Source organism: Manacus vitellinus, unplaced genomic scaffold (genome assembly GCF_001715985.3).
Source record: "Manacus vitellinus isolate BGI_N305 unplaced genomic scaffold, ASM171598v3 scaffold_10_pilon, whole genome shotgun sequence".
NCBI lineage: Eukaryota > Metazoa > Chordata > Aves > Passeriformes > Pipridae > Manacus > Manacus vitellinus.
In genome coordinates, this window is record NW_021938838.1 from 11,041,118 (window position 1) to 11,054,336 (window position 13,219).

A 13,219-nucleotide genomic window follows, 5' to 3' on the forward strand; every position below is an offset into this window, starting at 1 on the left:
TTCCCAAGATAAATGGATAAATTTCTCGTAAACAGTGATATTCCAAATAAAATATTTGCTGATGAAGTTTTAAAAGGGTACTTGAGTCTATGCCAAGCTAAGGAGAAAATAAAATTGGTATTTCAATTTCAAATTTCTTAATACGCATCAGAGAGTTTTTACAAGTTTTCAGTCTAGGTGAGGCTTATGCCCCAAGGAGCCTTGCTTCATCTAAATCACTTTCTTCCCCTCTTTCTCCTCCCCAAAACAAGAGGCAATCTTCAAAGGGACAAATATGTCATTTTAAATACACAACAGAAAAAATGGGCCAAATAAATTATTAAAATACATAAAAAAGAGATTCACAGAAGAAGCATGTTATTAACTATTTGACAAGTGATTGATGCTGTTGCAATGGCTGCATTTCACAATGCAAGTGTTTCCTCTGCTAGACAGATAAATAGTTGAAATAACGGGAGAAATGACTTTGCAATCATCCAAAGAATGATTTGGCTTTAAATGGTTCATTTAATGGCATTGCATTGGCTGTGCTGTATAGTTGTTTCATACCAGAACTTCACCACATCCATGTGCTTTGCAATTCCTTCTAAAAATGAGCTCCAAGCCTGACCCTCCTCTCCCGGTCCCAATTCCCTGCAGAAGTGTTACTACATATGCTTTGAATCTTTTTTTCAGATGAGCTCCCAAGTCTAACTCCTTCCTCTCTGTGCTTGAAACGTATGGATTTGAAAGCACAGATGTGGCCTTGAAGTTTTTGGACCAGGCCCATCCGGGTCAAACCCTACATAGTTTGACTAGTAGTTTCTTGACTAAAATTCTCAGAAGTGTTCATTTTTTCTTGTTCTGAATCTACTATGCACTCCCTTTTATCTCTCCTAGTTGAACTACAAGGATCTCAAGGGAGATGTGATTTTCATAAACAGAAAAATAACGACCAGACAGAAGAAGGAAGCAAATTTTTAATGACTGTGAGAATTGTCTTTATGAAACAGCAAGTTTCCTTTTAGTTTATGCTATATGTAAAAAATATACCATTCATAAATTGGAGAAGAAGGGGAGATTCTTTGTTGATCTAATCTGCTTAACTAATAATTAAAAAAAGCTGAGAGAGACTTTGTCCTGTTGCTGCCAGCATTTTAAGTCACTGAGAAAGGGTTCCGGACCTGACCCTGAAAACTGCATTTTGGCGTTAACAGTGGCTTCATTAGGATCACTTGTGTGCGAAGGGATGCCCGTGAAAAACAGTTTGCAGGACTAAGTCAACAGACTTTTCCAACTGCTTTTCCAGACATGCTGGCTTCCTTCGCAATCCAGATACCGCCAAGTAGGGACACGAGGGGTTCAGCCCCGCGCCCGAGCACAGAGGAGGCAGCGTGCGGACATCCCGGGGCGCGCTGCGCGCTGTCCGGATCCCTCGGCATCCCTGGCGAGGAGGCGCGGCCGGGAGGCGACCCCCGCGGCCCGTGCGGGGGACGCTGGTTTCGGCGGGCGGGGGTGGTGGGACCCGGGGGCGAGCGGCCCCAGAAGCGGCCCCGCAGGGAGCGAGCGCTTGCCCGCGGTCCCGCGCACCCGGGAGGGCGGGCGTTGCGCCTGGCGGCGGGGAGGCCGGGGGCAGCTCCGCGATTGTCCGGCCCGGTCCCTGCGCGGAGGGCGTCGGAGAGGGCCGGCCCCCGCCCGTGGCCTGTGGAAGTGAAACGCGACTCCCTGCTGCTCCTTTTTCTTTTTTTTTTTTTCTTTTTTTTTTTTTTTTTTTTCTTCTTCTTCTTTTTTTTTTTTTTTTCCTTTCTTCCTTTTTGAGCCTCCAAAAGGCTCACTCGCCCCTTTCATCTGCCGCCGCGGCCCAATGGGAAGGCGGAGGCTGCCTGCAAGTGGTCTAATCTCAATGAGGTGTCAATCATGTTCCCCGGTGGGTGAAGTAAGGTCTTTTGTAACCGCCTCTGTCTTTGGGAAAGAGAGGAGAGAGGAGGAAGGCTGGGGCGGAGAGGGGGACGCCGGACCGTGCTGCAGGAGAGGAGCTGAGATTTGAGCTCGCTTGTGCTTAGCAGGGAGAAGCGGAGCACATGGATTTCTAAACACGCTGGGATTTTATATATCTACAAAAATAACAACAAGCGAACCTGACCCTACTGAACACAGTCAAATGAATCGTAATTGCAGATCAATGCAGAGAGATGGGGAAACTTCACTCGAAACATGGTTAGTTCCTTTCACTTGCTACTTCCTTAGCCCCTTCCCCTTATTTGGATTTTTACTCGGTTTGTTGCTGTGATTTTATACTGGTATCTAACGATCTTCCTTTATTATTTCCCTCACACACTTTCCTCCGGATCTGCCTAGCTGCCGTTTGTAAACCCAGAGAAAGTCCAGAAGGTAGGGATGGCTCCTTACTGCCAGTAACTTTGAACGCCTTCCCCCGGTCCGCCCGGCTGCCCCCGGCCCCCTGCCCTCCTCTTCCCTCAACTTTCCGCCGCGGTTTGCGCTCTCCGTGCCCGCCCCGGCTCCGGCTCCAGCCCCCGCCCCTCCAGCTCAGCCCGGCCGGCGCGGGCATGCCCGCGGGCGGCCGGGCCGGGCTCTGCGGGCGCTCAGCGGCGGCATTGTCTCTTTTCTAGGTGATAGTTTTGCGGTGAACGCCTCTCTGGCTCGCAAAGGGCTGGAGGACTGGATGGTGAAGCAGAAATACTCCGGGGGCAGCAGCAGCGGCGGCAGCAGCTCGGGACTCCAGCAAGGCTGCCAGCACCGGGCCGTTTGCAGGCTCTCCAGCGCCAGGGTATGTCAGCTTCCTCGCTGCCCCCCCCGCCCCTTCCTTTTGAAATAGTGAAAAGCAAAAGCTCTTTCTACATCCCTCTTTCCCTCCCGAGGGGCGGTTGTGCAAATGAAGGTTTTCTTTGCCCTAATGTTGCTCCAAGGGGCTGCCCCGTGGGTGGTTTCCTTCTGTCCTTTGATGAAGTTGGGAGCTGCAGAGCAAACTTGGTGAGGGTACAAAAGCCTGAGGAGTAAGGGAACCTGACTGCTGGTGTCTGGGCAGTACGATTAGAACAAAACCCTTTACAAACAGGAACAAACAGAGAATCTTTGGGAAAAGCCCCGCAGCCAGCCAGTGTGTGCAAGCTTGTGAAGCCAGTTTAGTGCACAAGTTTGCCTGTGACATTTTGGCAGGAAAGGAGAAGTCCCTGAAGAGTGCATAGTTATTTATTTGCTCTTTGCTAATAATGTGTGGCTGACTTTCTCCATAAGAGTTACTGTATATGTCACTTGTCCTGGCTGTTACCACACTGGTCGCTTTCCACCCCTTCTCTTTCCTTCAGCTCTCCATGTAAACCAGGGCTGGAAGAAATATTTTAGTTGCCTTTTTCTTTTATTTATCCTGAATGTTGTCTCTTTAAACAGAAAGGCACGATGGGAGGTAAACAGACTTAACAATTCTTAGATATGGTCCTCAAAGTGTTTCAGGGTATGATCCAGAGCTTATTGATGTTTACTGAAAGACTCCCATTGACTTTGGATCAAGCCCTGAAAGCTTCATCACTGGAAAGGTAACCTGAGAGATGGGGAGATTGGAATCTGTGCTTCCCAGCAAGCAATGTGGCTCTGAAAGCACAAGCAGAGCAGGGCCACCAAACCTCCTGCAGGCTCTTTGCTTTGTCAGCTACCAGTTGTATTGTCAGAAGCTTGGACTTCTTCTGTCTCAGGAAAAATTAACTCACAAGTGGAGAATACCACATTTCAGGTGGGATGTTAAAGTGAGTAGAAGATGTGTAGTATGGTAAAAGCTAATGATGACTTTTTAGGTTCCACCAGTATTGTATTTCAAGGAGGATAAATTGTGAGAGTTCCTAGAAGCAGGGCAAAGGGAGTGTTTGTAATTGATAAGCGTAATCACCATCGGCTTGCAGGTATGGTTGGTTGAAGTGATTTTTATTGTGCTTTACTTGGAAACAATTATGTCCAAATAAAGAAGTTCTCATTTCTAATAGAACATACATGTATGATACAGATGCAGAGTAGAAACACATGCTTTTAATTATTTTTCAATTATTTTTCAATTATCACAGTTTTTGTAAGTCAAGCTTTTTAGATGTGTTCTACCTTTCACATGTATATTTTCTAGAAAAGAAGCTCAACTTGCCAAACTAAAACCATAGGTTTAAAATACAAGAGTTAAAGGTAAAAAACTCTGACTTTAGTTTGCGAAATATATTTTCTTCCACAAAGATAATTTGCTTTCTGAAAATAAGGAGAAAATATCTTTTGTCAAAGATACTTTCTATTCATGACACTCTTCAGTTGTCAGCTTCACGAGGTCTGCTCAGCTGGAATGACAGTAGAAAGTATTTTTCTTCTTACTCAAGAGGAAGTCTTCCTCATGATGCCTCAGCAATTAGCAAGCCATTAACTGAATATTAGTCTGAAGTTTTAGTGTGTTATAAAATTGTAAATAGGTTTAAGTGTTTTTAAAAGCACTGATCCCATGAGGTTTTTTACTGTCATCCTTATAGAGCTGTTTCTGAATGTTCAAAAATATTTACCATTTACTGCCTAATGTATTTGGTAGTATCTATATGCATATATAGCCAGCTAATTTATGTAGTTTAATTGTCATCCTGTCACAGGCACACTGGGACAGCTACATTAAAGTTCCTTTAAAATATGAACTTTTGGAATATGGAAGGATGCATTTCTAATCCTACATTGGAACCAGATGTGCCATATGTACAGTCATTTTGACAAGGATTATGAAGTCACAGCTATTGACTCCATAACTGAGATTGCATGATTGCTTCTCTTCTGAGATCTCTTTGATCTCTTGTATAATTATACCAAATTACAAAGTGAATTGTAGCCTAACCTCTTGGTTCTTCATTTACCTCAAGATGTAGAAATAGTAGTTGCTTCTACTAATGGTTTACTCACTGGGGATTGTGTGGGACAGTTGTGTAGTCTCAACATCGACCAAAATTCATCATAAAATATTCATCCTAAAATAAGCTTAAAAGGCTCTGTGAAATGTTACAGTTTCATTGTGTCACAGCTGAAACTTTGGCTTCTCAGTAAAACATTCCTTTGCCCCCAAGTAGGTCCTATTTGCTGCGTTTGTGACTTATGGCAGAAAAAGTTAGATCAAACACTGATGAAAACATCTGCATTCACTGAAACATCCAGCAGAATTAAAAAAAAAAATCCTAGAAATAATTTTCCTAGTAGGATTCCTTACCTAGAGCTTTGTTCATGGTGGTTTTGTTAGGAAGTAGGACATATTTGGTGAAATTCAGTTCCCTCCAAAGACCTGTTGATGGGAGAGGAGAGCACTTAGCGTCTTCCAAGTCTGAAACTTCAAAGATTTGAATAATTTTTGTCAAAACTTGGGTATGGTAGTGCAATTTGACATATATTGCTCTATGTAAGCCAAGAATTCTGTCTAGGTTGTAATTGGAAGGCTGTTTCCCTGAAGAGCAGAGGCACTGAGTTGTTTTGGTGAAGTTAGTCGTACAGGGGAGATGACACTGAAGGTCAGGGAATTCATGTAGCATTTTACAAGAGGAATGAGTGACTAATACAGGAAAACAATAAAATTTCATTTGTAGTCCTCTCTAGAATGATTGAATTTAAAGTAGTTGTGGAGGGGAGGTCTTTACATCACTTCACTCAAGGGGTGTTTGGCTCAAGCAGAGCTCAATTATACAACACTTTTTCTCCTTCTGAACAGAAGTTTTGAGAGTTTCTTGGCTAGAGCAGACTTCCCTCAGCTGATGTGTTGTCCATGTTATGTCCTGTCCATCTGTGTCTCCCTCCTCCAATTCACTGAAAGAACAGTCATTAGTGTCCAGCTACTACCAAATGCACCAGCCATCTGAGGAGGATCTCACTGCTGGGTGAAGGCATGAGCCAGAGGAAGGGGAGCGTGTCCCAGACATGCACTCGAGGTGCGTGTGAAGCTGCCGGTGCTGGGCCGGGAGCTCTGATCTCATTAAACCATTGCCACCCGCCCAGCAGGGGCTGCTCTGCTCTAAACGTTTTAATGACTCTGGAGGCTGAGGGCTGGGCTGCAGCCTTCCACATCATGTAGGATTAAATAAAAAAGGAATTCTGTTCCATCCATGAAAAGTATGAGGTCCAGAGTCAACTTCTAGTTCAAAGCTAATTGAAACCACTGAGGCTGTAAATCTGTTAGAGCAACTGAATACACGTCTTTTGCTGCTTCATGACAGAGCTACCTTGTACCCAGAACAGTTTTCTGATGCTGTATAATTCTTAAGCTTAAATTTACTCAGTGTGTTTACTTTTGCAAACTATTTTTGGAGATGCACATTGTTTGCAAATATTCAAGTATTTATTTATTTAACTGAGAAGTAGTTTAGTGCTAGAGGGACAAATTTTAAATATGACATTCGCTTAGTTCAATTTACTTTTATCTTCAAAGCCACAAGAAATTTTACTGGTTTCTTGTGCATCTCATTCAGATCTGTGCTTGGGAATGGAAAAAAATATTGTGTTTTTTAATTAATACTTAAACCAACTCTCAGTGAGTCCCATTGAAGGTGATCATTTTAGGTAAAATAGGAAAGACTTTAGCTTACCACTTCTGCTGGGCTCTTTGGTGCTAGTGATCCTCTTGTTCAACCCTAATTGATATTAATTAGAGTTGAATATCTGGTTTGGGACTAATACAGTATGAAATGCTGAGGCACATCAGTACTTCAGAGGTGTGGCTTGTTCTCCATTTGTTCTGTGCCTGTAACTGCCAGTGACATTAATGGGCATTCCTTGCATGGCTGAGAGGAGACAACACCAGTGTCAACTTCACTGCTCCTCTAGTATGATCAATCTTAAATTAAAAAAAAAAAATCCTTCCCAATCCCCCACTGCTAAATAGCATATGTGTGTGTGTGCATATTAAAAATACATCGCCTTCTGGAAGACACAGCTGGGGAGGTCATTCATCCAAAATGAAAATAAGAAACAGAAAAGAGACTTCTTTAGTGGTATGTGCATACTATGGCTTAAAGGCTGTTGAAATGGAAGATGTAATTGTAGCACTATTTTGGGGTGATTTCAGGGGTGGAATGACATTTGAAAGATTGCCTTCGTACTGATATGGTGACAAGAGCAATGAAAATTTCCTTGGATGCTATCTTGTGTGACTGCTTGAAGTGATCTTTTTAACTGAAATATTTTCAAGTTCATTAATGTCAGTATTATATAGATAATTGTTTTTATTGACTCTGAGGATTAAAATAAACAACAGACTCAGCAGTGACAGATACTGGTATGACTAAAAAGTATTTTAATACACACAAATATTCTGTGTGGCGTTCAAAATAAAATTGCCAAACTTTGTATTGATAGAGAGAAAAGTAGAATCTTATTTAGTGTTGAAATTTGGTGCCAACAAACCAAGATAATTTAATTAGTGGTGCACACAGTATATCTTGACAGCTCTGGTTTGGGAAAATTATAATATGAATATTAACAATCAAAGAGTCTCTGAAAGTATTAGTGCCATGGTGATGAGATTAGTGAATTGGCCAATACTGTAGCAGAAAGCTGGATTCCAAGGGAATTATCCTTGAATGATACCAGTTGGTGCAATTAAAAGCCACAATTCAGTTGCCATATGGAAAGTGTTAGGCATCCTTACATGGTTTCAAAGCTATGTGCCAGAGGTTAAATTGACATATGAAGAAAAGCATAAATTAAATATTTTGTGTTATGACATTAAAAGTTGACTTTGCTTGAGCCATATGGAGGAGGTGGATGGAAGACAGTCTGTATTTCATCAGGGCTCGTTTTATAGGTCTTTCAGATTTACTGTGGTGCACTTTTAATTTGGCATGTTGATTGGAAAGCTGAATGGCCCGTGAAGTTTCTGCAAACAGTCTCATTAAAGTAACTTTTTTTTGATCTCTAACAACCCTCTCTCTAAACCCTCTCCCACCTCTTCTAAAGTGGAGTTAGTTTGGTGTTTGTAAGAAGAAAGCATATTCTGTGTAGTAGCTGGATGAAGTCCTCATCTATGTCTCTTGGGCTCCTGATAGTCCCTGTTGGCTTAGTGAAACCTTAATTCTTCTGGATAAGAAGGCCTTGGTTATGGAGTACACTTTCTTCTGTAAAGTGGGATGAAAAGTAACAACAATATGGTATATTCTTTAATGTCTTAAATGTAAATAATGTAGTCCAGACTTCACACTAAAACTTTAGTTATAACAAAAATGGGACATTTGCAGCACATGATTGTCGACATATGGGAATGTTCTTTTCAACAGCATTCATTAATAGAAGGGTTTTCTGTAGGTTTTGAGATCTGTAATAAGACCCAGGAGGAGCTCGGTAAGTGGCTATTTGTAGGCACCCTTCAGAAGAAGAAGATCTTAGTTGACTTTTATGATTTCTTTTGAGTTGGGTTATGAACAGAGGAAAGAGAAGTCTCTTGAGTACTGAAACTTTGTTGGAGTTAGTTTTTCCAAAGCTGGAGAAATAATTGTTCAGTGATGATATTTAAATCAAAATGGAACGTTGTTCCCAGTGCTGCAGATGTTGGCCTTTATAGAAATCCTTGCAGATGGATTTTGCGTCGTGAATGTCAGCATCAAAACTGGTTGGAAAGTAAATGGTAGATGTTCACATGTACAGAATACTTGAAGTTGTTGGGGTTTTTTTGTAATGGAACTACTTTTCTAGTTGATATACTTGTTACTCTAAATACTTGTGAGTTTTCAAACTATGTGATATTTATGGATATCTTTTCATGGAAAGTGAAGCATAGTTTTAGCTAAAAAAATAATGCGAAGAAATGGTCAAATATACTTTCTCTGTGAATTTATTTAGTCATATCTGCCAACATTGGCAGCAAAACTAAGCTTGTATTTACTCCTACAGATTAACTACAGCTATGGGAGACTAAGTTGGCCTGTATTCCATTCAAGAATTATTAACCAAGTTCCAAATGCAAAATCTTCATTGTGTCTGATTTCTGAGCCAGCAAAGCATGTTTGTATTGCAGTATCTCATGACATTTGTCTTGTGGTGGTGGAACGCCAGTGGTGTTGGCTGTGCTGAAAGGGCTGTGCATTTAGTGTAAGCTAAGAGAAAAGGGAAATGATTTTTGCTTGTTCAACTACTGCTCTCCTGGTCTCTCTGCAAGGGGCGCAGTTGTACAGTACGTTCACTCTTTGTAAGCTTCTGGATTTATTGTCAGAAGAGCAATATGGCATATAAATTGTCTTCTAATTTGAAGATGACACTTCTGAACATGTGAGACATCCTTTTTTGAGCTGGAAAAGTCCTGTACAGTTAGTGTCTTCCAAACAGATTGCTGTCATGTAACCACATGTACACTGTTTAATAAGGACTGATCCGTTGGCTTGCCATGGGAGTGGGCATTCCAACAGGCTTATATCTGCAAAGAAGTGTTCAGCTAGATTCCTTAATCCCTGTAAGTTTGTGTCTCACATGAGCTGATGGGTGCCTGTCATATGTCAGAAATACTTCTGGTTTAGTCATACAGAATCCAGTTTGAGGAAGGGAGTGCTGCAGTCTCTTGTTAGGAGGTCCTATAACACTTGTGAAGTTGAGTAGCACTGGCTTCATTCGTGTTTGTCAGAGTAAGCAGAAATGAGACAAGGAAGGCCAAGGCCCATCTGGAATTAAATTTGGCCGAGGATGTCAAGGAAAATGAGAAGGGCTTCTTCAAATATACCAGTAACAAAAGGTTAACTAGGGATAATGTGGGCCCATTACTAAATGGAGGAGGGACCTTGGTAACAGAGGATGCAGAGAAGGCAGAGCTACCAAATGCCTTCTTTGCATTGGCCTACATTGACAAGACCAGCCCTCAGGAATCTCTGACCCAGGAGAACAGGGTGAAAGAATATTGAAAGGAAGACTTTCCCTGGGAGGAGTAGCCAATACCTCAGAGTGCTGGGCAGCCCTTCAGAAGGACCTTGACAGGTTGGAGAGATGGGCAGAGAAGAACTATCTGAAGTTCAGTACAGGCAAGGCATAGTCCTGCACCTGGGGAGGAACAACTTCATGCACCAGGACAGAGTGGGGCTGTCCTGCTGGAGAGCAGTTCTGCCAAGAAGGGCCTGGGGGTCCTGGTGGACAGCAAGCTGTCCCTGAGCCAGCAGTGTGTCCTGGGGCACAAGAAACTCAATGAAATCCTGGGATGCATCAGGAAGAGTGTTGCCAGCAGGTTGAGGGATGTGATCCTGCCCCTAAGCCCTGGTGAGACATATCTGAAGTGCTCTGTCCAGTTCTGAGCTCCTTAGGACAGGAGAGACATGGAGCTCCTGGATTCCAGTGGAGGCTGCAAGGATGATCAAGGGACTTGAGCACCTCTCTTATGAGGAAAGACTGAGAGAGTTGGGCCTGTCCAGCCTTGAGAAGAGGCGGCTGAGAGGGGACCTCCTCAATGTCTATCAGTATCTGAAGGGGGGGTGTTAAGAGGCTGGAGCCAGGCTTCTCTTGCTGGTGCCAAGCAATAGGACAAGAGGCAATGGGCAGAAACAGATGCACAGCAAGTTCCACCTGCACATCTTTACTGTGTAGTGACCACGAACAGATTGCCCAGAGAGGTTCTGGAGTTTCTGTCACCAGAGATACTCAAGAACCATCTGCATGCAAACCTGATCCGTGTACTCTAGGATGACTCAGTTTGGACCAGATGACCCTGCACCGCTGTGGTGTCTTCCAACTTGACCATTTTGCGATTCTGTGGTGTGGCCTATTGTATGTTATAGGGTAATAAACAACCCTGTTGTTTTAGTCTATAAAACTTTTGGTGCAGTAAATATTTTTGCTCCTCAGATGACCAGACAGTGGCCACAGGAGACTGAAACACCATCGGTCAATGGCCAAGAAGAGCCCTGCAAAAATATGTGTAAAAGCTCCCACCACACACTAATCTCTCAGCAGGGGTAAGAAAAGACCCTGTGGTTCCCTGGTCCAAACCAAGGTCCCTGCTAAACATATATGAGGAGTTGTTCCTTAAACTTGAAGCTGTTAATAAAATTTAATACTTGTGGACAAGACTTACTGGACCAGCAGATTTTCTACTTTTTGTCAAAGCCCTGGTAGTTTGGTAATTTTCTCCAATAACTCTTCTCAATCTGAGAATTCAGTGGAACTCTGAAGCTCATCGAGCTGACTGCGAGAGGGTGTCTTGCCTGTATCTTGAAAAGGGCTATGTATTGGTCTTGTTTAAATGGGTTTGGATTTCAATGCAGGCTCAGTGGCTCTGGTTCCTTGTATCATTTGCAATGAGAAGGCATTGAGAATGTGAGATCCTCCCTTAAATGTGGGAGATCAGTTATGTTTTGAGGGAAATTTGCAGCAGAGAACTTCTAAAGTGCCTGGAATTTTCAGCCATGTATCCTTGGACTTCTAACTAACAAATGCAGGCAGTGTATGTTGCTTTAGCTCAGAGGTGGATTGGCATGTGGTCAGAACAGTCTGTACACTGCCCATCCAGAGAAATACTTTGTATTTTGTGATTAGGGTGGAATTTAATGCATTTGGGGGCATTACTGTGGCAGCTTTAAAGGGATTAAGTATATTGAGGTTCCTATTAAAGTATAACATTGTGATTCAAGATCTGTGAAAGAAAATCATGCATGGGTGTTTGATCTTGGGGTGCAGCCACACATGCTGTGAGGCATAAAATAAGGGGATAGACTCAGTAGGGAAGTGACAGAACAAAGTACTGTCTTGCAGGAGAAATGGGATTTGGGAGCAGCCTCGGATCTTTTGATCCATACTCTGATGCGAATGATGAGTGGTACAGAGGTGACAGATTTGTCTTGGGGGAGGAAGGAGAACGGTGGGTAGTGTGTCGCATTGCCCTCGGAGGTAGTTTGCTGTCTGATTCCCCAAAGGTTTGACAGTGATAGATAAGGACTAAACCTCTTCTTGTCCTACCTTAAAAAACCTTTTATAGTTCCAGGACAGTCAGTTCCAAGAGTTAGGTAAAGAAGGTAGTAGCTGTAAAGCTAAGCCTTATGCGTTAAGTGCATATAAAGAACAAATGTCTTTTTGGGGGAGTGGGAATTTTCTCTGAGCATAGAGTGTCCCAGTCCTGAGCTCACAGAATAACAAGCAGTCTCTGTGTTGCGTAAGATGCTGTGGTTAAGCCTGTATCAGTGTTTCTGTAATAAACTACTCTTTTTGAAACAATAAATAATAATTTTGCTTGTGAACTTTCCAAGTCTCTCTCTGTTCATATAGTGTACGTGTGTGTACACTACAGACACTCATTCCCCTGTAAAGACAGAACATCAGAGTCTAGCAAACAGAGTATCTGTCATTCCAGCTGAGCAAAGGTCTAAGGCAATAACCCAAAATATCCTGGAAGAAATTCTAAAAAGCATTGAAGAAATCAATCGTCTGATCCTAGAGGAAGGTCTTTGATGTAATCCCAGTAAGTTTATACTGGGAGCCTGCCTATTTCTTTATGGTCAGCCCTAGACTTTCTATATGAAAAGTGGATCAAATAATTTCATAAGCTCCTGCTATAAAAAAAGAGGGTTGATAATTTTCTAAAGCGTACACACTGTTTAAACGTAGATTGTGGCTTTTAGCAGAAGCCCAGGTGGGGAGGAAAGGCTTTTCAAAACAAGTACTTACAGGAAAATAAATAATACTTTGATATTTTTTCCCATGGAAAAACTGTGCCTCATTTAGCCTTCCCGAATATTTAATTTTATTTTGAGGATAAACTTCATAGGTTATCTCAGTTAAAGCCATTTTTATTTATGCAAAGCTTATGTGCAAGGTCTTGTTCCTGATGTGGATATGTATGCAAAAGTAGTTTTTTTGAATACCATAAATAAATTACATTTAAATGTATATTTTTAACTAATTCAGTGCAGTTAGATAAGACTGGTTTTATAATTTTACAAATTCTGCATTATTTCTCGGTTATGTTTTGATGCAAAATCCCTGCTCTAGTAGAGGGGAAACTTCTCATTGCTTTTAGTGCTTTTGTATTGGGTTCTCTGCCACATCAGTGAAAGATGAGGGAAGGTTCAAGTGGTGAGACTAATAGTCCTTTTATCTGACAGCTACATTGCTGATGTAATGGCAATGTATTTTCCCCTGAAGATGCAGTTTATCTGATCATTTTATGACAGGTTCACAAAAGTTTTTCCCAGCTGTACTGCCACTTAAATTCCTATTTGTAATTAGCAATGTAATTTTGCAGGTAGGTTTAAAAAGCATGTTTTGA

General features: G+C 42.1%; 1 protein-coding gene across 1 annotated transcript in view; it reads left to right on the forward strand.

Moving 5' to 3' along the window:
* The first annotated feature begins 1,947 nt into the window (after window positions 1-1,947).
* NKD1 (NKD inhibitor of WNT signaling pathway 1) overlaps window positions 1,948-13,219 on the forward strand; it is a 111,640-nt gene continuing 100,368 nt past the window's right edge. Inside the window, exons 1-3 of the mRNA XM_018084957.2 lie at window positions 1,948-2,196; window positions 2,338-2,370; window positions 2,610-2,767. Coding sequence (XP_017940446.2) covers window positions 2,172-2,196; window positions 2,338-2,370; window positions 2,610-2,767 — 216 coding nt within the window. The 5' untranslated portion in view covers window positions 1,948-2,171. The remainder of the gene's footprint in view (window positions 2,197-2,337; window positions 2,371-2,609; window positions 2,768-13,219) is intronic.